The sequence below is a fragment of the Fusarium poae genome, chromosome 2 (assembly GCF_019609905.1).
Source record: "Fusarium poae strain DAOMC 252244 chromosome 2, whole genome shotgun sequence".
In the NCBI taxonomy this organism is placed as follows: domain Eukaryota; kingdom Fungi; phylum Ascomycota; class Sordariomycetes; order Hypocreales; family Nectriaceae; genus Fusarium; species Fusarium poae.
In genome coordinates this window covers 9,000,408-9,028,000 of record NC_058400.1, presented here as the reverse complement: position 1 = coordinate 9,028,000, position 27,593 = coordinate 9,000,408, and the positions used below count along the sequence as shown (strand labels likewise).

Below are 27,593 nucleotides of genomic sequence, written 5' to 3'. Positions count from 1 at the left end.
TATGCGCTTGATTTTGCTGCAACATGAAAGGCATGCACGCGGGCCGCAGTGACTACCCGTGGGGGAAAAAAAGGACTATCAAGACATCTCCGTGATTGATGGAATCTTTTTGTTCCTGCATACTCACACTATTTTCTCTTCATATTCTGATCCACATACGGTTGCTGCAAAAGTCCCCGATCCCTGTCATTTATGAATTTTGTTGGTTGAGTGAACTGCATACCCCTGTCCTCGCCGTGCCCAGGCGGCACATAGAGTCTATTTAAGATGCTTACTGGTCCAGCTTGGTCCGAGCCTACTTTCCGCACATACCTTCATCCTTCGTCACCCTCGTATCAATCCAAATCAGTCAACCAACTGCTATTCTCCCCATGTCGGTCACCATCAGCACCCTGCCCACCGAAATCCTCAGCAGCGTGATTCAATATGCTGGCGATGACTCGAGGTCCGCTGTTATCACTTGTATGCTGATCAACCAACTATGGCACGATACCTCCCGACCAATGCTCTATACCGACTTGGTATTATCTTGTGGCAAATCGCTAGGCCGATTTATAGCATGCCATAATCAGCAGGCTCTGTCCCTAACAAGATCTTTCACCTTGTACCTCAATCATGACAATCAATCGGACAGACTTGAAAAAGGAATATGGGACAGAACTGAACTATTAATCCCGCAAGTGGCGAACATCATGCGGTCTATGCTTGATCTTCATTCCTTTTCCCTGATACGCCACCATCGTACGGTGAGAGACCCGTCTCATCCGTGGCCGGAATCGGAACTTTACAAACCTACCAGATCAAACATTTCAGCCTTACTTAATAGCCTACCTGCAAGCTGCATCAGTTTAGAGGTTGCAGTCAGAGACACAAAAGGCGGCCCCGAACAAACGCATGTTTGTGACGATCTGCGGCGCGTGCTACCGCGTATGCACCATGTTCGCATCAATTTGGATCCTATGTGCGATAAAATGCTAGGCACGTGGGACAAGGACAATATCTTCCATCCAATCAGCCTACCGAACCTACAAACCCTCCATTTGGACTGTCTCAAGGACAATGAGTGGGCAGATCGGCGCCGGGTTCAACCTTTGACAATCTGGCACTCGTTAGTTCCAGCGTTGCAGCAGGTAGCAACGTTGCCAGATACACCATCCTCGGCCAGAATTACAGCTTTGGGAGTGTCTCGATCGGGCCCGGATGATAAGTCTATCCACCGGACGTTCTTGCGATGTAACATAAAAAAAGAGGCCCGTGACACAAAGACGTGGGCATTTCCAGTCACGGACCTCTTGGGCCTGAACTCCAGTCCCGCTTACTACATCCGAATGAGAGATGGGGAGTCATATGTAATCCTCGATTCAAGAGACATCATCACTATAGCTGGGGGGCAGCCATGGAGAACGCTAGCTACAGGCACAAGATTGCCTACAGCTTGGACTCGCGGCAAAGTGTTGATGCCTGATCATGGTATATTCGAATACACAGAGTGGACTACAACATACCCAAGAAATCATCCCATGTTGATACAGAATGAGCGCATATCTGGTCAGTGTCTGATAGATGCCGAGGAACGAGAGGGGTATCTGAACACAGAGAGCCTGATAGAGAAAACGCCGAAAGGGTTTGTTCGGTATGGTGGGCCTGTGTGGCGGAACTGGCGGCTGTATGCAGAAGATGACTATGGGCCGGATGGATTGACACCAGATGCACCAAATGCGACAGTGGGACGGGACTAACAAAGTGATTTACCAAGTAGCTGCAGTCTTGTAGTATCTGATTACTGTTTCTGCCTAAAGCCTTTGCCACAAAGTGATAGACATTTCTCCACATTCTGGATGATTCTCCTAAGCGACGTTACCTCTAAACACACGCTTTGACTCTGCAGGTTCCCATGCAGTCGTGCCACAGTCTTGCATCGCAAAAAGCTGAAAGTTTCCAAAAGGTCACCATTCGATGGTGAAGAGAATTTCTGCGGCCATGGGTGGAAGACATCGACTTGCCAGATATGGCTCTGCGGCTGAAAGGCATGGTTATATAGAAACAAAGGCTAGACTCAATTAAACAATACTGACAATGTACTAATACTTAATTTTATAGAAAGATACATCCAGTTCAGGACCTGATGTCAATGTAAGATATAAGATGAAATATAATAGTCATAATGTTTCTACTACAACGAAGGACTGCTGCCATCCATTGTTAGTCTAATCTCCCGGTTCATTACAATCATGGTCAAGTTGAACTGGGCTCTTAGCCCTTTGGTTTTCATCTCTCTTGCCCAAGATGCCACTGCAAAGTCGATCCCTCGTCAATACAAGAATGAAACCACTCCTCAGAAGCAGCCAGTCAAGCTGACAGGCCTATCGCCCAAGTTGCCAGTTCACAAAGATACTTCCAAGTACTGCAGCTATTGGTACGACAATGATGGATCTCTCGCTTGTCAAGATATCCTCGAACCTTTCTTGATTACCTTGGAGCAACTACTTCGCTGGGTATGTTGCTTTACACAATTTATGTAATTACAATACTAACATCTCAGAACCCCGGACTTGGACCTGGTTGTAGCAACTTTCTCACTGGCTGGTCTTACTGTGTGGAGGCTATGGATGAGCCTGTAATCACCAATGCCCCTTCCAAGACAACCCCTGGTGGAAGCAGCCCTACCAAGGGCATACAAACTCCCACTCCCACGCAGCCAGACATGGTGAACAACTGTGACGCCTTTGATTTCGTCGAGAATGGCATGTCGTGCACCAGTCTTCTTTCCAAAAACGGTATCACACTGAAGCAACTCGTTACTTGGAACCCTTCCGTCAAAGATGACTGCAGCGGCTTGTGGTCCAACGTTTGGGTTTGCGTTAGTATCGTGGGCCATGATGCTAATGGAAGTACCACTTTGAAGCCAACCACTACAACTACGACAAAGACAAGTCCTACCAATGGAGTTGAGACGCCGTCGCCAACACAGCCCGACATGGTCGAGAATTGCAACAAGTTCGATTTCGTTAAACAAGGACAAAACTGTGATGCGCTGGCCAAAGCCAATGGAATCACTTTTGCGGATATCTACAAATGGAACCCATCCGTCAAATCGGACTGTACAGGTCTCTGGGCTAACGTCTGGATCTGTGTATCTGTCATTGGAAATACACCATCACCAACCAAGCCTTCACCTACAAACGGAATCGAGACGCCTTCTCCTATTCAAGGAGGCATGGTTAAAAACTGCAACAAGTTCCATCTCGTAAAAACAACAACAACATGCAGCTCGATTGAGAATTACTACAAGCTGCCCCTAGACAAATTTCTCGAGTGGAATCCCGACGTTGGCAAAAACTGTCAGTTCCTGTTAGCACAGTACTGGGTTTGCGTCATGACAGATGACTACAAGCCTACGCCATCGCCAACATCGCCAGGCAACGGTATCAAAACCCCGTCGCCGGTCCAGGAGAACGTTCACAAGAACTGCAACAAGTTTCATCAGGTGCAGAAGACAACGACATGTTCCTCGATTAATAACTACTACAACCTACCTCTAAAAGACTTTTACTATTGGAACCCTAGCGTAGGGACCAATTGCCAATCCCTACTCGTTGGTTACTGGGTCTGCGTTTCTATTGTTGGTTGGACACCTCCCACGCCGTCTCCCACGACGCCTAGTAACGGGATCAAAACACCATCACCGATCCAAGCAGGAATGGTGACAAACTGCAACAAATTTGCCGAGGTCAAGTCAACAACCACATGCGCGTCGATCCAAAACTACTACAAGATCAGTATGGAGCAGATAGCGAAATGGAATCCCAAAGTGGGCTCTAGTTGCAATGCCTTGCTAGTGGGTTACCATGTCTGTGTCGGGGTTATCGGACAGACGCCCACGCAGCCTCCGAAGCAAGACCCAACTCCTACGCCTTTCATACCGGACATGATCAAGAATTGCAAGAAATTCCATCTTGTGAAAGCCACTACGACGTGTGAATCTATTCAGAATTACTACAAGATTACTATGGCGCAGATTGCAAAGTGGAATCCAAAGGTGGGTACGAAATGTACGGGTTTGTGGAAGGATTATTGGGTATGTGTTGGAGTTTAAGTTAGGTTAGGAGTGCCTTTGACGGTGAGCTTGGCGGCAAGGGTGTTTCTGAATCTTGATGAGGCATTGAGCATGAGGGTCTTTTTTGTACAGGTGAATCATGACTTGGAAATAGAGTTTGATGAGATGTAACAGAGAGTGAGATTGTGTCCTCTGTATAGCTGTCAACTCTCCAGCCCATGCATGGATCGGGCAAGTATATTGTTCTACTTATTCCCATAGCTCATAGTATTCAGCTGAGATCCCAACCAACTCTACTACTTGTACTCTCAGGTCGCCAATATGTCAGCGTAAACTAATCTCCTCTCACCTGTGAATGACTCGACGCGATTGTTGTTAATTGAGCCAAGTTCAGCACTGAAGCAAGCGTAGTGACTACCCCACTATAAAGATGACTCAGCTTTTGCGAGATGGTCAGCACTACCATAATAAAACCTTGTACGGATAGAAGTCTTATCTCCGAGTGACGAGGCCATCATCTTCATCTATTTAATTAGTCAAGCTTGTCAAATTCCCCAATATCTTGGATTATCTGAATTTGTCATTTGACTACCAGTCTGACCCTCTTCCTTCTAAACTTTATCATCTCCGAACTTACCGACTCTGTATTTCATCCCGCTTTACCCCTCTCATCCCATCATCATCCTACATACCAACGGCAGTTGACAGATACACCATCTCATTGACCTCTATCTCTTCAAGTCATGGCTCCCTTGTACAAAAAGACACTCGTGCTCGGCGCCTCGTCAGGAATCGGGGAGGCCCTTGCTGCCAAGCTCATCGCCACAGGCACCAAAGTCATTGTCGTTGGACGAAGGCGCGAAAATTTGGAATCGTTTGTCAACAAGCACGGTCACGGCAATGCCAGGGCAATTGTCTTTGACGTCACCAACTTATCCGCTATCAAAGAGTTCGCCGAGTCCATCATCAAATCTGACCCAGATCTTGATTCTGTCGTGCTAAATTCGGGCATCCAGAGAGGCTTTGACTTTTGCAACCCTGAATCTATGGATCTGAGTGTTCTTGGAGATGAACTTAACACCAATTACACATCTTCCGTTTACCTGACAGCAGCCTTTATTCCTCATCTGAAGAATCAAGCTAAAGGACATCTCATCTACGTCAGCGCTACTCTCGGTCTAATTCCCTCCATGATTCGCACACCCAACTATAACGCATCCAAGTCCGCTCTCCATACCTTTATCCTCAACGTGCGTCAGCAACTTGTCGATGGCGGGGCGGGGCATGTACGCATGGTGGAGGTGTTTCCACCTGCTGTACAGACCGAGTTGCACGATGAGAAGCACCAGCCTGATCTTATCAATGGTGGACAGATTGGCATGCCGCTTGGGGAGTTTGTAGATAGGATGTATGAGGGTCTTGAGAAGGGGGATGATCAGTTTGCAATTGGGCCGGGTGAGGCTTTGTTGGCCGAGGATGGGTGGGAGACGCAAAGGACCACGTTGTATGAAAAGGGACGTGAGGGGATCCAGAAGTCTTTGGCGAGTTATCTGAAGAAGTAACTGTTAGATTTTTAGACTACAGTTGACCGTATTAGATGCGCTGTCACCTTATTATGTACGCAATAAGCTGTTAACATACACCCTACGGTATCATCAGTTGCTGAATTCTCCTGCTAGATGATGGCGACGATAATCAGCGTTAATGCATTGCTGTTTTCTGCTTCATGTCGGTGGCAGTTTTGGCAACCTGAGCAGGGCCATGCCCATCGGTTAGATTCTGACGTGATCCAGCTAATTGACAGTTTTATTGAGATCTAAACAACCAAAACCAAGGGTCTCATCACGTCTTAAGATCTTTTCGCCAAGACAATCAGTTCTCAATTTAAATGTAGGAATTATGCAGACTAATTATACTCAGGAACAATGTTCTCCACGGGACATACTTCGAGGGCTTTTCCAAACCTACTCTTCACGTCAACCCATTCCTCTCCACCAGTATTCTGGCTTATAACGCGGTATCTCCACCCTTCAGTAGATCTACATATCAGTGCATTGCTATCAGAGTATCTACTTCCGTGTGAAAGATCACCTGCAACAATATACTCCAAAGACTTGATTCCTTCTGGACCAAAGACCCAGTCTGCAAAGACTCGGAAAGACTTCTTCAACGGCGCTGTTTTCCACTCCCTTCTTTCTCCGACACCAATGTTAATCTCCCCTTGTATGCCATTGTCTTTCATTACATCGCTGACGGATGCACCGCTTTGTTCAGCATCGGTGATTTTCGATTCCAAGGCTTTGTCAAAAACACACGAAGGGCTTGTGCCTGCATTTGCTCCTGTGTTACGAATATGAAGGACCTTGAGTGAATGCTTCGAGATGAATGGAAGTAGTATATCTTTCTGACGATATGGTCAGCTGCTGTAACGAGGTACGACGTTGTGATGCTTACCAGGTACTCAGGCGCACACGTCAACCCAATGAACTCCAGATTCAACCTCGAAAGAGGATTTTGTGTCGGATCTTGTCGAATACGTTCAAGGTCATACTCAGATATAGCAGGATCCAATAAATCCCTTCCTTTTCGTGAAAGCAAGAGTTCATCGTCCTGATCCGTGATTCTCTGATGATGCACAAATGCTTTCAACGTCGAAGCATGTCTTGACAAGTGATCCCAGAACTCAAGAACGGGTGTTGGACCGCAATGACTGATGTATAATTCTTCCAGTCCGTCGAAAGACTCAAGAAAGTCTGTAATCGCGGTTGTCTTGCTGACAGCAGTCACATTTGGTGTCTGTAAGTAAAAGTCAAGAATCTCGAATGACTTTACTTTGATCGGTGTCGTAGATTGTACCATGTCCTTGAGGAGCAATGCCCAATATGGACACATTCTCAGTGCCAACGTGGTGAGTCCCGCGAGATTGATGGATATTGCAGTAACCGTCTTGTTCATAGTCTCGTCTTTCAATAGTACTCTTGTGAGTTTCAAGCTCCGCATCTTGGGAAAACAAGTGTTCGTGGATTCTTCGGAACCGAGACCAAACATGTCGCGAGCCAGCATAGTACTCGCAGGTACTTTATCCCACTCTTCCGAATCACCTTTGTGTCTGATGACTCTTGTCTCTCTATCCTCCCACTGCCGAGACCAGCACTGCAAGTCGACCTCCAGTTCTTCCAAATGATTAGCATTCGTCTTCACTACGTTAGCGATATTATTGAAGTGACATCCCATTGGAGCCCTCCAGCTAAACCATCGAACGTTGTGAAACCCAGAGAGGTTCAAGTCTGTTGTTCGGCTCCAGCGATTGAATCTGCTGCAGAAGGGGTCTGTTGTAAGGCTGAGACCTTGGATGGATGGGTGCTTGAGGGCCAAGTATTCGAGAACCTCTGACGGGATGCAAGAGGTATAGTTCCAGCTGTAGGGTTCAGTCAGTGATGCAGATGATGTTAGGTACGCAGACTTACACAAATGTTTCCAGTTGGCCGTCTTCGAAACGCCTCAGCATCGCCATAGTCCTCTGCGCAAGACACTCATACTTGACACGCACAAGTCTACCACGTTCATACCCAAAACTATCACTCCTTCCTTCCCAGGTATCATGCAGTCGCGGGTCTTTCTCGAGCCAGTTCCCCATGTATCCTAGACAGTCGTACGCATGAACGCAATGCATCGGGTCTGCTTCAACGCCGACATCAAAACGCAGTTCTCTTGTTGGCTGTAGGCATTGCTGTGGAGGACCTGAAGGTGTGATGCAGTGACGGTCACGTGAAGAATGTGGAATGATCGTGATGGAACGCCAGAGTTGGCGGAAGGTAGTTTGATGGAGCCATCTTGATGTAAGTGAGAGGTGTTTGAGATCGCGACCGTTTAGCTGCTGGTGTTAACCAAGCTCCATGACTGTGTAATGTAGATTACCTTTTCACAAATATGTTCAAGAACTTCTGGAGGTAACAATGTCAACATCTTCACAGTAAAAATGAGTAACGACAATAGAGCAGGGTTACAGTTGGTTAGTGAGAGCAGGATCGACATGTTATATCTCACTCATCGTCAGACCACCAGTGTTGACCAAGTCATATCTGAAGATGACGTGGGTAAGCATATTCTCATCTCAGCAATCAAACCCCCTCATTTGAATCACTATAACTGGTTGCTCTGATGAAGGATGTATCAGATCACCACGTATCTCTGGATAATTCGTTATAGCCGGGCGGAATGGCTTAGATGTGAATGGGCAGGATGAATGTGGGTGAGTGGTGGTAATGCAACACGACAATTGAGGAAAATCCAAAAATAAAAGGACTGGGGGGGATAACACATAGTGGTATTTATCACTTTTATGCAACAATATTAAAGCTAGATCAAATGTCAAAAAGACAAAAAAAAACAGCTCCCCGAAACCTGGATCGAACAAGTGACCTTTCGATGACATATAACAATTACAGTCGAACGCTCTTCCAGCTGAGCTATTCGGGGACATCTCCGAATCGGAGGAATAGCTATTGATGCAGAATGAGCCGCCACTTTTATCCTATATAGGAAAAAATGGAATATTGACTTACGGCAAAGTCGGTAATTCTATTTGAGACGCCTTGCTTTGTGCAAAACTTACCCACGGCTAGACAGGTCTCCCGTTTGGAAAGTTCATCTACTCCGTACAACCTGTACATTTATTTCTCCATCTTCATTTCACTTCATTGTATGGTAGCTGATATGTTTTCTTTCTTTTTTACAATCTTCACTGCGTATTGGAGTGATGGGACATGATGAACCATTCAATTAGGATCTTTGTTTCTTTTCTCTCATTTATACTCTCTTGTCTCAGCATCTAATCGTGTCTCTTTTTGGTTTCATCAATCATCGATTATAACTTGAATTCATCTATGGTACACCCAAAATCCATTGCAGTCAAAGCACATTCCGAAGCCCCCTCTCAAGAACAACCCCAGCAACACCAGCAACCATCAATCCCAAAGTCCAACGGTTACTAATCTCTTCCGGCTTGGGCCAGAAGCTATTCTTTTCTTCTCTGTACTGCTTGAAATCTTCAGCCTTGATGGCGTCGTGCTTGGAGTATCGCTCCTCCTGGCTCTCCTCGTTCTGCTTGTCACCTCCGATGAAGCGCAAAAAGACGTAGTTGGCGAGTGGACCGAGAACAGCCACAGGGTGGAGGATACCGGCGCTGAGTAGAAGGATGGGGAATGAGGCGTGGATGAGGGCATCTCCGAGGTAGCTGTGTTTCATCAGCCATGAGTCTTTTACGCTGATAGAGGAAGTGACTTACTTGGGGTGTCTAACAATGCTCCATACGCCTTCCCGGTTAACACCTGGACGGTTGCTCTTCTTGAAAGACTCGAGCTGGGCATCAGCTAGTGTCTCGAGTGTGAATCCAGTAGAGAACAAAAAGACAGCGAGATCCCTCAAGTAAGGACCGTAGGCAGTAACAGGAGAAGCCAGAGCACATTCGTTGACATTGCGGAAAGGAAGCGTGAATGGAAGAGAAATAATGGTCTGAGCAATAGCCTCGGGCAAGAATGTAGTAAACAAAGCCCTGTTCCAGAAACCAGGATCCTTCTTGTCGGCAGCATATCGAGGGTCATCCTCTCCACGCTTCAAACTTCGCGACACAACGCGAGAAGTAAGACGGACACCCCAAGCTGTAGCACCAAGAAGAAGAAGCTTTTGCGGATAGATGAGATCAGACCAGGCTTCAGAGACAGAGAGGCCGTCATTAATAACACGAGAACCAATGGCGCTCCACCAAGCATTCAACGTCATGCCAGAAGCCCAGAGGAAATCCTTGCCTTCCACACGATCTGTGTACCGGGAAACTCCGTAGGCTATGGCAGAAAGACCGGCATGTAAAGTGAAAGAAGGTAGAGCGACAGAGTGCATCAGACCCAAAGTGCTGGTGGTGAGACCTTGGTACGAAGTGCGATTGAAGTGGGAGCCAAAGATATCCTGTTCGGCGCCGGAGCCTCGGGGAAGTGAAAGCGATGGGGAATGACCTGCGAATTTATTTCCGTAGATATCTTGCTCGGCACCGGAACCAGTGAATGAGCCTCTAGGGAGTGAAACTGAAGGTGAGTGACCCCCAAATTTACTTCCGTAGACATCTTGTTCAGCACCAGAACCAGTAAAGGTATTTCTGGGAAGTGAGGGTGAGTGGCCAGCGAATTTATCGCCGTAGACTTCTTGCTCTGCCATATTGAAATGATGGGATCAATTGATGGAGAGACAAAGAACAGAAATGCTGGATGGATTGAACTTGACTGTGATATAGGTACTGTGTAGTGGAGGTTCGTAAATATTGCGTCATTAGTTATATCATGATTGCATCGACAATGCGTCGATAGAAAGACTAATTACTAATTTTCTCCATCTTGAGATTCGGTTTTGTGAATTAACTTTTTGATACCATCATGACCTGAGTCTGGTTCAAGAGATTATTTATGCTCTGCATAGTTTGTCAGGTTGAGTCTCTATAGGCGAGGGAGGATCCTTTTGACGCGACTGATCTCAAGCTAGCAAGGGTCGCGTGTGGCGCGCGATTGAAGTGCTTGGCAAAGCCTTAGTCTAATTCATCTTTAACGGAGAATAACTATGGACATCTTTTTAGACCATTCCGCGACTATTGTAAAATAGATATAAGGGACAATAAATCCGACTGATACTCGGAGAGCTGTGTTTGCTTGTGACGCGTTGAACTTCATCGTGTTCTAATTACTACGCGAGCTCACCTTGCGGGGTCAGGTTTGGCTAAAGAGTGGAATGTTGCAAATGGACAATGTCTTTTCGCTCATCGGCATCGTGACAATAAATAACTAAAAACACCATTGCCGGAGCCATGTATTCATTATACATTTTGGTCACGATTGTTTCGGTAGAACAGATACAAATTGTCATGTTTTCTACCACACCGTCTTCCCGTCTGCCTCAATACGACGTGATCGTCCTCACTGGAATGTGTTCAACAGTGACACTCTCTAGGGTAGCAACACGACGATACCATCATAAACGCGACTCTATACGACAAAGATAACACTAAAGAGTTAAATCTCACTAATGCAACAATCACACGTGGTCACGAACCTGCTGGACAAAATCCGGGGGAATACCCTGCACCTTTTCCATCCATCTTTCAACGGCTGAACCACCATCATCTTCATTTAGCTGACTCCATTTACCCGGTACTTTGGTATGACACTTTTAAACGCTCCTATCAGAATAGTGCAGCGATGGAAATGTCATGCTCCTAGACTTGTATACACGCACCTCACAAAGTTTCAGCCATGGGGAATAATAAATAGCAGACCAGAAAAAGAGAGAGGGTAAGAGTTCGAGAAGGATCAACGGCAAGGTCTCCCGCTCTTCTCTCTTCTCTGTAGACGACGCGGGCAAACACCCGATTGGTGCATTAATTGCTTAACAAATTAGGGGGAGGAGGCTAATTTGAGTAGGACTCAAAAATAATTGGAGCGCCTTTAGAATGGAGCAGAGGATCATGAATGTTACGGGTTCTATCCATAATCACCCTGGGGGACCAACTCACGTGGGTCTTGTCTTCTCCATTCCTTTTCGTGGCAGGGGTTCAGGACTGTTGGACCATGGGGTTTAACCCTCCAATTTTCTGACCGTTTAGCCGTTGGCGATTGATTCGTTCGCCTCTTTTGGGTCTCCGTCTCTCCGCTTCCCCAGCTTCTCCAGACAAGTTTGTTTGATAACCGTATACAATGGGGATTTAATACTCTACTATCTAGTCTAGTCTACTAGCCCAATTCATTCTCCCCTTGTTTAATTATTCCCTCGGCATGTACATCTCCTCTTTTCTTTTCCTTACCGACCCGAAAAGATGTTCCACTTCCCGTCTCTCGGTTACCATTACAACGAAAAACAAAAAGCGGCACGGGCCAAAAAACGTGGAGACGGCAACAAAATGTTGGAGTAAAGACAAGACAAGGCTAAACGGGGTAATCATGACCGATCAGGATGCAACCTTTTATCCCCATCCTGGCAATACCCCGACCTGACCGGAGTCGCGCCGTAGTGGGTGTCTATGATCCGGGGGTTTCATCTGCGGGGGAACAACCAACTAACTGAACTTCTACTCTAATAGGTTGGCCCTGAATGCGGTTGGTTGTTTGAGAAGAGCTGTAATAGGTGCGTCTAACGTTGAAAGTCTACCCCAGATGCCTAAATCAAATTCCTACTAGCATCCCCCCAGCTACTAATCCTAGTTCAGTTAATTACTCTGTTATCCCCCAGTAAAATGTTACGTCTCATCCATTGGCATCTGGTCCCATTTTGCCAATTCTCCCGGGCTTAGTGGCACTTATGTTTTTTTCATCTGTCCTTGTTGATTGATTGTCATGCCGGGATCCGCATTGCAGCATGGCATTCAAGGTCGGTCATCTTTTTTATAAAAACGACATGACCCTGCATATTCCTTCGTCTTGTCCTTTCTCTCATCCTCTCCCTCCCAATCCCATATTGTCGCTCAAACAATCCAAACCATGAGTAACCCCATGGACAACAAGGCTGGCATCTCAGAGGCCAAGGCCGACGAGGCCCATATCGACCATGCTTACGATGTCGAGGCCAAGAAGGAGATGAACGTCGACATGCAGGGAGCCATCGACGCTGAGAATCAGGAGCATGCCATGACTGTTCTCCAGGCCGTTAGAGCCTACCCTGCTGCGTCTCTCTGGGCTTTTAACATGTCTTGCACAATTGTGAGTTTGACAAAACCCAGTCTATGGCATGTTTCAGTCACTAATGTTTCTATAGATCATGGAGGCTTACTGTGTCTTCCTCATGGGCAACTTCATCGCCCTCCCCGCTTTCGCCGACAGATACGGTATCTACAGTGAATCGAAGGACAAGATGGTTATCGAAACCAGCTGGCAATCCGCTCTCCAAGTCGGTGGTCCTATTGGTGCCATCATTGGTGTGACCCTCGCCGGTCCCATCACCAGCAAGATCGGATACCGATGGGCCACCATTTTCGGTCTCATGCTCCTCAACGCCTTCATCTTCATCTTTTACTTTGCCGACTCTCTTGCCGTCATGCTGGTAGCTCAGCTGCTCGAGGGTATCCCCTGGGGTATTTTCATCGCCAACTCTCCCGCCTACTGTTCCGAGATTGTGCCTCTTCGTCTCCGTGCCCCTGCTACACAGATGTTGCAGATGTTCTGGGCTATTGGTGCCATCATCGTCGGAGCTGTTGCTTTCCACTACAACGAGCTCCACGAGCAGGCTGCTTTCCGAGTCCCCATTGCTCTCCAGTGGATGTTCCCCACTCCCCTGGCCATCCTCATCTACCTCTCCCCAGAGTCTCCCTGGTGGTTGGTCCGAAAGGGTCGTCTCGAAGAGGCTGCCAAGTCCATCCGCCGTCTCGGACGTACTAGCCAGGTCGACAACGCCCACGAGGCCATTGCCATGATGAAGCGTACCATTGACCTCGAAAAGACCATCAAGGAGCCCAGTCTGCTCGAGCTTTTCCGCGGCACTGATCTCTACCGTACCCTCATCGTTTGCGGTGTCTACGCTGCCCAGAACCTTACTGGTAACCTGATTGCCAACCAAGCCGTCTACTTCTTTGAGCAGGCTGGTATGCCCACCAAGACTGCTTTCGCCATGGGTTTGATTACCTCTGCTCTCCAGACCGTCTTTGTCATGCTTTCTTGGATTCTCACTTCCTACTTTGGACGACGAAGCATTTACCTCTGGGGTTCCGCTGGAAACACTGTTCTCCTTGTTGCTCTTGGTATTGCCGCCACCGTTGGCGATGTCGGCTCAACCCTCAACTCCAACACCCAAGCTGCTCTCGGCCTTATCGTGTCTGTCCTCTTCACCCTCGGACCTGCTCCCGCTTCTTGGGTCATTATCGGAGAAACCTCCTCTATCCGTCTCCGACCTCTCACCACTGGTGTCGGACGTGGTTGTTACTACCTTATCAACATTCCTTGCATCTTCCTCTCCAGTTGGATGCTTAACCCTACCGTAAGTTTTACTTGACTCCAAACATTCACTTTTACAAATACTGACTTTATCGTTTCAGGGCGCCAACCTTGGTGGCAAGTGTGGTTACGTTTGGGCCGGTACCGGTGCCTTCTGTCTGTTCTGTGCCTACATCTGGCTTCCCGAGATGAAGGACCGATCGTACCGAGAGATCGACATTCTCTTCAACCGAAAGGTTCCCGCCCGCCAGTGGAAGAAGACTGTCGTCGATATCCACGACAACGAGTAAAGGATGTTATTGTTTACCACCACGGAGGAGAAGAACACACAAAAAGCTCAAGACTGGGCTGGAGAGTCTTCTATCACCTCCCTCGTTTCATGCGACTGGATTACGTGGCGTGATTTTGTAAATTGACCTGCGTAGTCATTCAGCGATAGGACGGGGTTTAACCGTCATGTTGCCAATAAGGCTTCCTAGGACTATTTAATTTTATGTTAACCTTGACTACAACTTATGATGTCTTGAAGTGATGATCCTAGATATGTGAACTGATCAAACACTTAAGCGGCCATTCACCTGGGGTATGTGATTGTGCAAACTTGAAATAGAATATATGGCCGTGGTCGAGTATTAAACCATTCCTTCAATCTATGGAATCCTGGGTATCTACCTTTAATCATGACTTTAACTTTCTTTCTATCCACGTACTTTTTATCGCTTCCAAATGCTCTTTAATCGAAGGACTATCCTCACTCTCACCCCCAGCATCCATCTTTGATCTGATCCTCCCCACAAGCAAGTCGCGTGCAATCTTTGGCGAGGCCAGTGATAATTCCTCGTCCAGTTTCGCTTGACTGATGACTTTCCCATTGCATAGTTCCTTGACGAGACTGTCGACCAAGTGCTGACAATTGTTTGATAGGAGTGAATATCGAGGGTTGCGTCCAATATGTCGATGACCTGTTCCAAGCATCAGTACCGAACTCCGGATATCGGATCGTCTGACCTACCAATCTCTTGTATCTCGTCATGCGTTTTGGTTGTTTCACCGATATAATAGCACGAACTCCACGTATCAACAAACTCAGGCGTGATTGCCGCCACACGAAAGTAGTTTTTTCCCAGCATGGTCAACTCCAACCTGTCGCTCATCAAATCATAGCAATAGCACTCCCCAAGAGCTCTATCAATGACGCAAACGGCCCAATGACTGACGCTATTCAAGCTCATCCCAACGTGTCGCGCAAGTAGCTTGTAACTAGACTGAGAAACTTCAACCACGCCAAACGATATAGGTGTCGTGATGAGAAAAACTGCTCGTTGTCTTTCGTACGGGTTGCATATTAAAGGCGCCATCTCTGGAGCTGAGTCACCTGTGATTTTAGTCGTTACGAGTGATAGAAACTCGTTTCTTTGGCGGATTTCTTCTTCATGTTGCGCAAGCCATTCCTTCTCGGCCTCTCGCCTTTTTCTATGTTCCCTGACAATAAGAATCAGTTTGACGATCCAGAAGCAGGGTTGGTCTGGGTCAAGGTACCATTTTTTAGAGAGATTCTGGTAGACCGCCTCACCCGCTGAAGCGAGCTTACTCAGGGCATCAAGTCCCATTCTTTGCTATAACAAAGCCCATGCCTTTGCGATACCGAATCGTAGTCCCGAGTAGACAGAACAGAGAGGTGAAGATGTGGAAGTTTGGAGTTTTACTACTGATGATGAATTTAGAGAGAGAAATGAACAGCTTAGGCGGGGCGGGAAATGAAAATAGTGTCTGTACAGCCACGCGGATGTGCCGGAATTAGTTCCACTATTCACTTTGCAAGTCATGCTTGGCATACAATTGCGCCTCTTTTCATTATGCGTGACTCATGGGGCTCTATTTCCTGCATATCCGGATATGCGTATAAAATATATAACTTTTGTATATCTAGGCATGTATATAATAATAAGGCCCCTTTTAAAGCTATATATATATCCCCTTTTAATTTAATTATCTAGCTTCTTTTAAAGCTATTTAAAGCTTCTTTAGACCTTATTAAATATACTTAATTAATTAATATCATAATCTTTTATTTATAAATATATTAAAGCTTAATATTTTATTAATTTAATTATATTTTTTATATTATAATACTATTCTTTTAATTATAATATTATTAAAAATATCTTTTTATATTAATATATAATTAAATTATAATATAGCTTTATATATATATATTTTAATTTATAAAGCTATTAAATTATTTTAATTTAATATTAATTTACTATAAAAAGTAATTCTTAATAATATTTAATAATAATAATTTAAATAATAAGCCTAGCTTTTAAATCTTTAAAGATAATATTATTACTTTAAGTAATTAAATTCTTTTTAATATAAATAATTAATTTATATTATAGCCTTTTATAGCTAATAATAATATAATTAATAATAATCTCTTTATAAAAAAATAGTTTATTTCTTTTTTTTAATATTTAAAGCTTTTATTTATAAGTAAAAGAATAAATTAATTATTTTATTTATTTTTAATTTCTTTAGCCTTTAAGGTTAAGTTTATTAATATTATTCTAATTAGCCTTAATAATTAAATTTATTTTTAATTATTTAAATTTAAATTATTAATATTATATATTATTATTTAAATAGCTAGCTAGCTATATAGATTATTATACTTTATAGATATTAAGTTTAAGGTATTTAATATATTAAGTAACTTAATAATATTATAAATTAATATTAAGCTTAAGTATATTTAAATATTATACCCTTCTTTACTATATAGAGCTTTATAAAGTATAATATAATATATTAAGTAAATAGAATATTAATTCTTAAGTTAATTTAGCTTATATTAATTATAGAAATAATAATATATATTTCTATAATTTAAATAATATAAATAAATAGTATATATATTAATTAAGTATTTCTTTAAGAGTAAATTAATTAAATATAATAAGAAATATAGTAAATTAAAGTATTTATTATAATTATTTTAATATTATTATACTTTATTAATATCTTAATAAATATATAAAATATATAGCCTTATATAGCCTTATAAAATTATCTATATAGACTAAATATAATAAATAATTATTATTTTTAAAAATAGCTATAAAGTAGAAAAAAAATACTAATTAATATTATATTAAAGTAATTTATATATGATTTAATTATATTTTTTTTCTCTATTTAATAATATATAAATTATATTAATATAATAGCTATAAATAAAAAAATTAAAGAGTATTTATAGTATTATAACCTTTTATAAAGTAATCTTATTTTAATTATAAAGATTTATAATTATAATATTATATAGAAAAGTAATATATTAATACTATATATAATAAATAGATTAATTAAATAAATTAAATTAATTAATTAATAATTTATATACTTATTAATTTACTTTTTTAAGCTAATTCTAAATATATATAGTAATTAACTCTTTAATAAATATATCTCTTATTAAATATAAGTATTTTAATCTTAATATACTAGCTAGTCTATAATTAAATCCTTTTCTTTAGTTATCCTTAATAATATATTAAAAATACCTCTTTATAAAATAAAATATAAAAGACTATATTTCTCTAGAAGCTATATTTTAATTACTTTAATAATAATATTAAAATTAATATTATTATTAAGCTAGCTATTTATTTCTTTTATTATTTACCTTTTTATATTAATAGCTAATAAATTCTTTATAAAGAGACTTATTTATATTTTACTTTAATACTATTTATAATTAAAGGCTTTATATTAAAGTAAAAGTTAAATAGCTTTATAATATTCTTAATCTATAAAAGTTAACCTTAATAGCTATATTTTATATTAAGCCTCTCTATATTATATATACTTAATATATACTTTATAAGGCCTTTTTTATAAATAATATATATTAAAGGAAAATAAAAACTATATTAATATAGATTTCTTTACTCTTAAAGATAATATAAAAAAGAATAATTATTTTATTTCTTTTTTTATAAAAGCCTTTTTCTTAATAAAAGCCTTTAAATTTAATTAAATATTATTTTCTTTAAGATAATTATAATATTTAATATATTTCTTTAAATTCTTAATATAGCCTTACTTATAATAAATAAAATAAGTTTATAGTTTCCTTTTTAATTATAATAATAACTTTTTAACTGCCTTAAATAATAATAATTTATAGTATATACTTAATATTAATAATTTACTTAAAGCTATATAATTATTATATAATTAATATAATTTAATAAGAATAAGAAAGTTACTATATTACTATAGATATTAATAGCTATTAAAGTAATATAATATAAAAGGCTTATTTATTTATATTAATATTATTAATTTATATATATATAAAAGCTTAAGGGATTAATAGAAAATATATATATAATTAAAAAGCCTTTTTAATATTCTTTTTTATTAATAATTAACCTTCTTTAAAGCCTTATAAAATACTTAACTATAAATTAAATAATATAATAACCTATTAAAGGATATTTAATAAGCTAGGTCTTTTAATTATTAATTTCCTTATTAACTATTAAGATTATCTATTTATTTATTAAGAATAGTTTTAATAATATTATATACTTTAAAGAGATTAATTTTCTTTATATTCTTATAATAAGATTTAATTAATAAGTATATACTCTTAATCTATAAAGTAGCTTAATAATTAAAATATATAACCTTATTAATAAATACCTTTATAAATATATATTTATATAATTAAAGCTAGATTTTAATTAAATAATTAATTTCTTTAATATATAATTTTAAGTATTAATTTAAAAGCTTCTTTATAAAGTTAAAATATACTTACTTAATAAATATAATAATAATCTTATTTTAAAGACTTAAGAATTTATTTTATTAATCTTTCCTTAGATTATTATAAATATCTTTCTTAAAGTCTAGCTTATAAAAGCTAATAATAATATACTTTATATATTAAATATAAAGATATATTATAGCCTTAAGGAAATAATTAGTAAAACTAATAGCCTTAATATAAATAAAGTATTAATCTATAAATATAATATTTAAAGAGAATATTCTATTTATATTATATAGCTTTTAAAGATATAAAAAGACTTAAATAAAGTTATCTTTTTCTTTATTATTAAGAAATTTAAATATAATATAGAAAGTATTCTTAAAGCTATTAATATTAATAATATTAAGAAAAAGTATATTATATTTATTAATCTTATATATATAATTAATTATTATAACTTAAGGGTATAATTTAATATATTAAAGTAATAATTAATTTATAAATAATATAACCTTAACTTATTAATCCTCTTTAATATTAATTTAATATTAAAATCTCTCTTTAAATAAGTAATCTATAAAGGCTTTAATATAATTTTACTCTTTAAAGAGATTTTACTTAGCCTTATTAATATAGTTATAAATATTATTCTTTATAGCTTTAATTATATCTTTTACTATATTTTAAATAAAAAAAATATAAATTAATTATAATATTATATTTACTTTTATAAGTATTATAATTTAATCTTTATATTTATTAAATAATTAATAATAAATTAAGTAAATAAGGCCTTTTTTACTATTTATAAAATAGTTATATATATTAAACTTAGTATTAATTTAATATAATAAATATTATTAATTTTTTCTTTTTTTTATTTTATAAAAATAAAGAATTTATATTTAATTTAATATATTATAATCTTTTTTTTCTTTTTATTATTAAAAATCTTTTTATTTTTTTTATAGCCTTAATTATAATTAAAAATAATCTTTATTTTATTATTTAAGGTCTTTTAAGATCTTTTTATTAAAAAGATATAATCTTTATAAAAAGCTTATTTATTAATAACTTAAAATAGTTTTTTTTAATTATTAAATATACTTTTAAATAAAAAAGTATTATTAAGAAAATTATTATATTATTATATAAATATTATAATAATATTAATATTAAAAAGGTAAAAAATACCTTAATAAATAAAATTAAAATTAATTAAAGCTATTATTATTAAAATAATAATAAATTAAATTAAATTAATACTATTTATATATTAAATTAAATAAATTAAGTATATATTAATAAAAAAGGGTATATATAGAAGTAAAATTAATATATATAGCCTATATATATATCTAGATATATAAAAGTTATATATTTTATATGCATATCTGGATATGCAGGAAATAGACCTCGTGACTCATGTACGTACTTTTTTACTGTTTTGTAGGGCTGGTGAACAAGTCCCGTGGTGACGACGTGAGGAAATGATGTGCATTTGACTGTCCTATTCACTATAAATATCTCTTTATTCCCGTACATTATCCAACAATAGCGGCACAACGCGCTGAATATCGCCCTGAATAAAAGTACTCAGCCCACTATCTTCTTGCTCCCAAGGTACCATCGCTTCAGGTCCCATCCCGACGCGTACCAACTTCACTAATCCATGACTTCTCTCAACAAGATCTTCATTCGGCCATCTCAAAACACCAGGCGTATTCATTCCAACACCAAGTTCCAGAATCACCAATTTTTTCTTTTCTTTTGTGATTCGAGATTTCCAAACCTTCCATTGTGTTTCACCGTCTTTGTACGGCGATGGATTGAACCATGATGCTGCGCGAACGCAAATACTCATCTTTGATCCGCAGAATTGACAAACTGGGATTTTTGTCGAATCAGTCAATTTTTGGCTCACAGGATCAATAAATGGCATCGCTGCAGCAACCAAAGGAGCAGAAGGGACAAAAGCATCGGTTCTGCAGTTGTTTAGACATTGTAAATAGGCATATGAACCCTGTGGTGTAGAAAGCTGCTTTTCCGACCATTCATTTGCGAGGAACAGTCCATCTGCATTGGATGTTCTGACGAATGCATCAGGACCAAATTCCTTGAGCCATGGTATCAAAGCCTGATATGTGGGCGTGTTTGACCAGTTTGATATCATGTTCAAATGAGTAAAAAAGTAACCCCATCGGTATTCCTCAGATGGCCAGTCATTGTATCCAAACACACTGTAAAGAGACGTCAACCCGAATTTGAGGAAACCAGGGAAATTCTTCTTGAATAGATCTCTCGAGTGGTAGTCCAATCCTTCTGCAGCTGACAATCCTGCGCCAGCGGTGACCAAGACAGCATCAGCTGAGCGGAGCATGTCTCGGGCTACTCGAAGAGAACCTTCCGCCGGGCTTTTGATGGGAGGCGAGATTGAAGTCGAGCAAGAACCAAGAAGCGCGGTATAGATATTGGTGTCAGATTCTGTGAATGTATTGAAGATGACATCTGTGATTGTTGTCGATGAATGACTTTCCAACCACGACGTGACAGTTGACACAGCAATCTTGGCAGCTTCATCAGCTGGAAAGGCGAAAAGACCCGTCGAAATACAGCAAAGCGCAACTGACTTTCTGCCATCCTGATCAGGCGACAAATGCTCCACAGCGTCGAGAATACCTTCGTAGCACTTCTCAAGCTGAGCCTTCTCCATATCTGTAGGCGAAGCACCGCGTTTGAGCTGTGGCCCAACTGTATGTATGACCGAAGAGGCCTGCAGCGCATGACCTCCAGTGACAAGTACCTCACCGGGCTCGAGGTCTTTCGATCTTTCTTTCATCATCCAAAAGCATTCTTCTCTGAGACGTGGCCCTGCTTCGGAGTGGATAATGTTATCAATACATCGATGGGTTGGCTGGAAACATCCAAGGCCTTGGCTGTTGGCTGCGTTTGTGATGGCGGTGATACCAGTTAGAGTTGTTATGTCGCCTCTCCAGAGATGAATGTTTGTATGTCTCAACGTGTCATGTGTGATGGTTCGTGAAGCAGAAAGTGAAAATAGTGGGGTGAGTAGCTTATGTTCTCTCACGCGCATGAGAATTGATTCAATATTTTGAAAGATATTCTCTGGGAGAAGTGGTACTGGTGGCCGTACACATAAACATTCTCTAAGAAGGGCCAGCTTGGATGCCGTTTCGAGATGGTCGAGATGGTCTTTGCAGTGCTGTAGGTTATTGTCCGGCGCAAGAGAGTTTGAACTATTCTGTGTAATATCGTCGATGAGGGAGGATAGAGTATCGTCTAGCATGGTGGCCGTAGTGTTGTGTATCATTTTCGGTTGCGTGATAGTAGGTTCTTAGTAGTGGGAAAGATCAATTCAGTATATGGAACGATTTCGATAGAGATAATGAGATGGAATAAATATGGTATCTCACGTTTATATAAATAGTTGATGTTAAAATGCGCCCTTGTGTTACACGGTTTCGAAATCTCCATCCCACTCGGTTGATGTGGGATGAAGCCGAGTGGGATGCAAGTTGAACGACCGATTATGAATTTCTTCTATGATAACTAATATGATTTAACTCTAGGAGGACACGAATCTAGATGTCTCCCATTTCCCTTCTCGACCGGGTTCAGTGCACAGTGAGGGAGGACGACTTTCAGACCAACATTCGGCGAGTCCTTTGAGTTGTACAGAAACCCGCTCTGATTGGTCAAGACCGTCTCTGCTCTCTAGGCTCGGGAGAATGTGTGACCGAATTAATTAACACAATAAACACAAACAGATCGACAGTCCAACGATTTACCTCTACCCTTAACACGACTAGAACGATGGCCGAACATGATGGCAGACACCTTGGACTCTATTCCCAGTGTGGAATCTGTACAGATATGATATTCAGACATGAAAGGGTGATAGCAAGTATGATTTCATCTCCAACTGATTCCTCTCCTTATGCACTTCCTTGGTCAAGTCATAGTTTATTAACATCACGATGTAGTCTATGGCAACCATGATTCGGCGTCTTTCAGTGGCCGCACCCGACCTTTCCCTTTCCCACAGCCCGGCTACCTCATGACCGAGGTTGATGGCTTTCGCTTATGCCGCTACCCGAACTGCAAGAAGTGCGCTCTCTCACCAGAGTTTGTTCCAATTCACTTCGACTGTTATTCGATCTTTATCAAGGAGTGCCCTATTCAAGATACGGATGCCTTGCGCCGGCTCTGGGTGCGCTCTGCGTGGAGAACACCTTGGCGAGGGGCGCAACCTCTTTATCTTTCTGGCCAGCAAGTAGGATCAGACATGCTGAAGAGAATGTCCGAGATGTGCGGTCTGCCCGAAATGTGCCGCTTGCCGCGTGAGCTGCTCGAGGTGATCCGAAGCCACTCCAGGCATTCCTTATTTTGGAGGTGTATTTCGGCGATTCGAATGGCTTCTTGCGTGAGAAGAACAGCTCCAGAACCACTCCTTACTGTTCAATTAAGTCAAGTTCTCTCGTGGAAACGTAGTGGCAAGTTAGAATGTGTCACGTCGCGGACACCACCCCCAATCATAAGACTGACGATCGACTCTGACGGAATTAGTAGACTGGAGCGTCTCTCTAGTACACCCGTCTATTCAGGAGAATGCAATAATTCTTATAGATCAATCTCTAACTTTATGAGTCATAATATATACCTTTAGACCGGACCTATATTAGCATCTAGGTTCAAAAACTGTGTTTTTTTATGAGTTGATTTTATATGTATACTTCGGGACTTACGCCTCGAAAAATCACCCAACAAAAGTATAGATCAATCGTCCAGCACACATGGCTTATGACAGGAATCGAAGCGCAAATCAAGGTAAGGAAGATGGCATCTTTAATAGATGAAAAACGCGTACTTATATAATTCTTCTCCAAGGATGGTCTGCTGCGTCTCAAACTGCCATACACACGACCTGCACTCCCAATGTGGAACACGCCTACACCGCCAGATCTGTCCTCCTGTAAAGCTTATGGCTCAAGCTTTTCGTCCTCGCAGTGTTTTCATGCCGTTGAAGCGGACAGAATAAGCGGTATAACCTTTTTCTTCTCCTCGGGCCAGCTCTTTGGCATCCACGTTCACAACTCGGAAGAATCAACCGCTATAGCTACCTACGAAGGTTTCAGCAGAAGACGCCAACGAGGTATTATTTGGATCTATCTGCCTATCTCCAAGAACGATAGGATACTTGTTCTTGGTGTTCGTCAAGGACGTCGGGCGGGTACGAACATCCTTATGAGGACAAGACACGTCGGTGATATCATCATTGGAGAACACATTGTAGGTGAATTCAAGGATATGTGTCTGGGCAGGTCTGCCCCTATGACCATAGTCTACGGCGAGCCCCGAGAGGGATCCCCAGTCACATTCTTTGGTGCATATTGCAAGCCTACCTGCCAGCCTGAACTTCCCAGCCCATTTCCATTGGTAAGATCCAGCCCTAATCCTCTCGGTGCCGAGGCATACTTCTCTTGGGCATCTCTGGACTGTATCTCATCGACCTTGACCTTCAAAGACCGGGAAACCGGATTTTGTAAAGGTATAATGTTTCAGTACCAAAATGGTGGCTGTCGAACGGTTGGACAATGTCGCTGGCATCTAGATTTGGTCACAAGAGTCGAACATCCACACGTATTTCAGTACAAAACTGAGTCGTATCCGTCGCGCTGGAATACGCTGCTCCATGCAGTACGAGTGAAGTTCCAGCATCATTCACAAGACCAACGAGCCGACGAAGACTGGAAATGCCAGCCACTAAATGGCTTTGTACAATTCTGGTTCACAAGTGAATCGACGTGTTTGGCTATAGAAAGTGGGTAAAACAATAACCGTCTGGATTTGTGTCGTATACACTAATCATCATACTTGACGCTCTTGATACATTCTACAACATCGCCTTTCAATTTCCAATCACAAACCCCAGTATACGCCAAGTCCATTTGAAACCAGCACGAAGGTTTTCCACCAACCAGTTTCCCAACGTCAGCATCCGAGATGTTACCTCTCTTTAAACCACACTCCAAGATGTTCTCATAATAAGGCGCGCGTAAACCAAGACCGTGTTTGGGCATCATTTCGTTGTAGTACTTCTCTGAAGGCTTATCACCTCTCGACTTGCCCGTCAAGTAAGCACAATAGTGTTTCCCGTCGACCTCAATCCACTGGTCACCTGCTGTATGGCTGCATCTCTTTTTGTTGTCTGTCCTATGAAGGGAGACGGTGAGTTTCCATCCAGCAGCCCTGATAGCTTCGTGAGCTAGTTTGGTGTGCATGGTCGTTTTGAAATGTTCGATTGTCTCATCCCTTGTCGCGCTGTAATCGAGAAGCCATGGAGCCTGAGCGAAGAATCTGCCGATCTCAGTAACGGGGCCCTTGAAGCCGATATTGCCGATAATGCTCGGAAAGCGAATGATCTTATCCAGCTTACTATACTGATCTTTGCTCTTTACAGCGCCAAAAGCCAGTTTAAGCTGATCTTCAATTTTGAGGAACGATGCTTTAAGCCAGGCTTCCATTGTAGCTTCCACGGTGTCTTTCACATCGACTTTGTCGTATTCAACCGCACCAAGTGCGTCACCGAGTATTCCGAAGCCAATACTCAGAGGAGCACTGGCGGGACCAGCGAGCTATAAGAGTCAGAGTCAGCAGAAGTCAAAGACGAGATGGGCGCGCTGTAGATGAACTGGTGACCTACGCTGCTGGCTATACCAAAGGCAAGACTGAGCCATTTCCCCACATCCTCACCTGTGTCTGGGGTGGCACCAAGATCTTTGACTATATCGTTGACAGTCAAGCTCTTTGTGACACCCTCTTCGATGAGAAGAGTGTACAAGGCACTGAATTTCGATTTGACCTTGATAACACCTTGGAAGATCCACCAAGCCGCGCGTTTGCGCATATCAACTTCAGAAGAATCACTTGCAGATTCCTCAAAGTAATCGAAGCAATTCTTCCCAAAGTCTGGGTTGCAGTTATCATTTTCACGATAAGGGCACCCATCAACGCGAGCAGTTCCCGCGCCTCTGTTTACCTTTCTCACGAGTTCTGACAACCAATTGACAGAGCCGTTTTCTAAATAGACAAGGTATTTGTTAGCTATTGATGGATGGATAGAAGCACGTTCATCTTGAGTAATTACCTAAGACCCATTTGTCCAATTGCGCTGCTGCTCCTGTTTCAAACCACGCTGCAACGGCTCCTTCGGTGGTACTGAGAGACCGATCACAGTACTTGAGCATTTCTAAAGCTTCACGCGACCAGGGACCGATGCCGGTCATTGTAACTGGAGTTGGAGTCGGTGTCGATGGTATCGGAGATCTTGTTGTTGTCGCCACCAGGGCGATGGTTGTCGCGTTGATCAGTCTCATCCTGAATTGTGACTAGGAGGGAATCAAGCCTCGAAAGGATAATAGAAGAAGGAGTGGGATACTCTTGGTCAATCAGGTTGGTAGTGATGGCAAGTGGTTGGAAGAGCCGTGGTGAAACATAAGCAGTCGAGTTGACTTTATATGTGCCCGGAAAGTCTATCCTTCTCTTACAATCAGCTACAAAAGGGCAGTATTTACATTGCTCTAGGTGGCAAAAGCTTTGAAAAAACGACAGCTGATTGAGCATGATGAGTTGCCTCGATCCTGATAATTTTATTCCGTGAATATTGGGGGCCGAGCCTTATCTTACATGCAGTAGTAGACACTAGTTCCCAAATCATGTTGAAGATTAAGCGCCTAGGCTGACAATAAGCTCCGAAATGCCAATAGAGAGCTTGTACGCACAGCCTTATGTTTCAAGATGGAGAGCCAAGAGTCATTAGCCGCAACGATATCAAGTACTAAGCTTAAGCGCTATTCCACCCTGTGAGATTAACGCTCTATCCGCTTGTGGTGATTCATAGATCTGAAGCACAGATATGAGTATAGTCCTAAGTTTTACTAACCAATATTGAACGCTGGGTGGATAGGCGGACGGTCTTCGGTCTCTGAGAAATCAGAATTTAGGACAAACGAGGCAGTTCATAGTGCTTGTTTCTATCTAAAAGCTGACCTTTCATCGTCTCACTAAACTAGAAAATAAAATAAATGAGAGCAAACGTTTGTAATTGTATTTAATATCTGAGAGCGACTCTGCAAACGGTAACGACTGTTGGCCCAAGCTTGATATATTGCAGTTCAGTAGCCCCCACAGATCTCCCCCCGTTCATGTCACTTAATGGTGTGAGTTCAAGACAACGACTTAGCAGCACTTCCAGGCAGCGCAGCATCCTATTCAGTTATTAATGTCTGATACCGAGGAGTAAAGTTTGTCACTCACCAGCCCAGCATCCAAGAGCGGCACCACCAGAGCCAGGGCACGCTCGAGTACACTTGGAGTATCCATCTTCGTTACAAGCACGCTTGGACAGGTCAGGCGCAGCTATTGGAGTTAGTATACGGTTTACTGTTGTGACGAAAGTTATATTAACTTACGACCCTTGTGCTGAGCTTCGGGGATGGCAGTAGCTGTGCAGGCACTGACGAGGAGGCCGATGGCGAAGAGGGTGCTTTTGAACTGCATGATTTCGGTGATAAAGTGTTGGAGATGATAGTGCTTGTTGTTGTTTGAGTTGGTGATGAGAAAAGTGCTGGACAAGAAGGGCCTTTTATAGTTAAAACTTCTACACCTTCATGAGTTCCCACTTCGTACTTTTGTCGGGGCATACATAATTCCGAGGGTAAGTAAATGGATGAGATGCCTGTTGTATCAAGGATCGTCAGAGGATCTGGAG

The 27,593-nt window shown here is 41.3% G+C and overlaps 11 protein-coding genes and 1 non-coding gene across 12 annotated transcripts; 6 read left to right on the top strand and 6 right to left on the bottom strand.

The window, feature by feature from the left end:
- Positions 1 to 971: 971 nt before the first annotated feature.
- FPOAC1_007076 (uncharacterized protein) lies at positions 972 to 1,739 on the top strand (the record flags this gene model as incomplete). Its single annotated transcript, XM_044851544.1, has 1 exon — positions 972 to 1,739. One exon carries the CDS (start codon positions 972 to 974, stop codon positions 1,737 to 1,739), a length of 768 nt encoding a protein of 255 aa, XP_044710256.1.
- Positions 1,740 to 2,231: 492 nt separating this feature from the next.
- FPOAC1_007075 (uncharacterized protein) lies at positions 2,232 to 4,096 on the top strand (the record flags this gene model as incomplete). Its single annotated transcript, XM_044851543.1, has 2 exons — positions 2,232 to 2,495; positions 2,543 to 4,096. The coding sequence occupies 2 exons, from the start codon at positions 2,232 to 2,234 to the stop codon at positions 4,094 to 4,096; spliced, it is 1,818 nt and encodes a 605-aa protein (XP_044710255.1).
- A 704-nt stretch (positions 4,097 to 4,800) lies between these two features.
- Positions 4,801 to 5,619, top strand: FPOAC1_007074 (uncharacterized protein; the record flags this gene model as incomplete). Its single annotated transcript, XM_044851542.1, has 1 exon — positions 4,801 to 5,619. The coding sequence occupies one exon, from the start codon at positions 4,801 to 4,803 to the stop codon at positions 5,617 to 5,619; it is 819 nt and encodes a 272-aa protein (XP_044710254.1).
- A 344-nt stretch (positions 5,620 to 5,963) lies between these two features.
- On the bottom strand, positions 5,964 to 8,023 carry FPOAC1_007073 (uncharacterized protein; the record flags this gene model as incomplete). Its single annotated transcript, XM_044851541.1, has 4 exons — positions 5,964 to 6,461; positions 6,512 to 7,475; positions 7,525 to 7,931; positions 7,976 to 8,023. The coding sequence occupies 4 exons, from the start codon at positions 8,021 to 8,023 to the stop codon at positions 5,964 to 5,966; spliced, it is 1,917 nt and encodes a 638-aa protein (XP_044710253.1).
- A 428-nt stretch (positions 8,024 to 8,451) lies between these two features.
- Positions 8,452 to 8,536, bottom strand: FPOAC1_007072. Its single transcript has one exon. It is a non-coding gene; the product is annotated as a tRNA-Tyr (tRNA).
- A 432-nt stretch (positions 8,537 to 8,968) lies between these two features.
- Positions 8,969 to 10,267, bottom strand: FPOAC1_007071 (uncharacterized protein; the record flags this gene model as incomplete). The annotated part of the gene is made up of 2 exons (XM_044851540.1): positions 8,969 to 9,293; positions 9,345 to 10,267. 2 exons carry the CDS (start codon positions 10,265 to 10,267, stop codon positions 8,969 to 8,971), a joined length of 1,248 nt encoding a protein of 415 aa, XP_044710252.1.
- A 1,604-nt stretch (positions 10,268 to 11,871) lies between these two features.
- FPOAC1_007070 (uncharacterized protein) lies at positions 11,872 to 12,306 on the top strand (the record flags this gene model as incomplete). Its single annotated transcript, XM_044851539.1, has 3 exons — positions 11,872 to 12,030; positions 12,177 to 12,220; positions 12,303 to 12,306. The coding sequence occupies 3 exons, from the start codon at positions 11,872 to 11,874 to the stop codon at positions 12,304 to 12,306; spliced, it is 207 nt and encodes a 68-aa protein (XP_044710251.1).
- Positions 12,307 to 12,573: 267 nt separating this feature from the next.
- Positions 12,574 to 14,309, top strand: FPOAC1_007069 (uncharacterized protein; the record flags this gene model as incomplete). The annotated part of the gene is made up of 3 exons (XM_044851538.1): positions 12,574 to 12,792; positions 12,848 to 14,062; positions 14,121 to 14,309. 3 exons carry the CDS (start codon positions 12,574 to 12,576, stop codon positions 14,307 to 14,309), a joined length of 1,623 nt encoding a protein of 540 aa, XP_044710250.1.
- Positions 14,310 to 14,732: 423 nt separating this feature from the next.
- On the bottom strand, positions 14,733 to 15,052 carry FPOAC1_007068 (uncharacterized protein; the record flags this gene model as incomplete). Its single annotated transcript, XM_044851537.1, has 2 exons — positions 14,733 to 14,981; positions 15,032 to 15,052. 2 exons carry the CDS (start codon positions 15,050 to 15,052, stop codon positions 14,733 to 14,735), a joined length of 270 nt encoding a protein of 89 aa, XP_044710249.1.
- A 5,281-nt stretch (positions 15,053 to 20,333) lies between these two features.
- FPOAC1_007067 (uncharacterized protein) lies at positions 20,334 to 22,109 on the bottom strand (the record flags this gene model as incomplete). The annotated part of the gene is made up of 1 exon (XM_044851536.1): positions 20,334 to 22,109. The coding sequence occupies one exon, from the start codon at positions 22,107 to 22,109 to the stop codon at positions 20,334 to 20,336; it is 1,776 nt and encodes a 591-aa protein (XP_044710248.1).
- A 527-nt stretch (positions 22,110 to 22,636) lies between these two features.
- Positions 22,637 to 24,652, top strand: FPOAC1_007066 (uncharacterized protein; the record flags this gene model as incomplete). The annotated part of the gene is made up of 3 exons (XM_044851535.1): positions 22,637 to 22,727; positions 22,807 to 23,177; positions 23,711 to 24,652. The coding sequence occupies 3 exons, from the start codon at positions 22,637 to 22,639 to the stop codon at positions 24,650 to 24,652; spliced, it is 1,404 nt and encodes a 467-aa protein (XP_044710247.1).
- Positions 24,653 to 24,684: 32 nt separating this feature from the next.
- Positions 24,685 to 27,382, bottom strand: FPOAC1_007065 (uncharacterized protein; the record flags this gene model as incomplete). The annotated part of the gene is made up of 6 exons (XM_044851534.1): positions 24,685 to 25,458; positions 25,527 to 25,903; positions 25,971 to 26,114; positions 26,766 to 26,807; positions 27,140 to 27,241; positions 27,295 to 27,382. The coding sequence occupies 6 exons, from the start codon at positions 27,380 to 27,382 to the stop codon at positions 24,685 to 24,687; spliced, it is 1,527 nt and encodes a 508-aa protein (XP_044710246.1).
- Between the last annotated feature and the right edge of the window lie 211 nt (positions 27,383 to 27,593).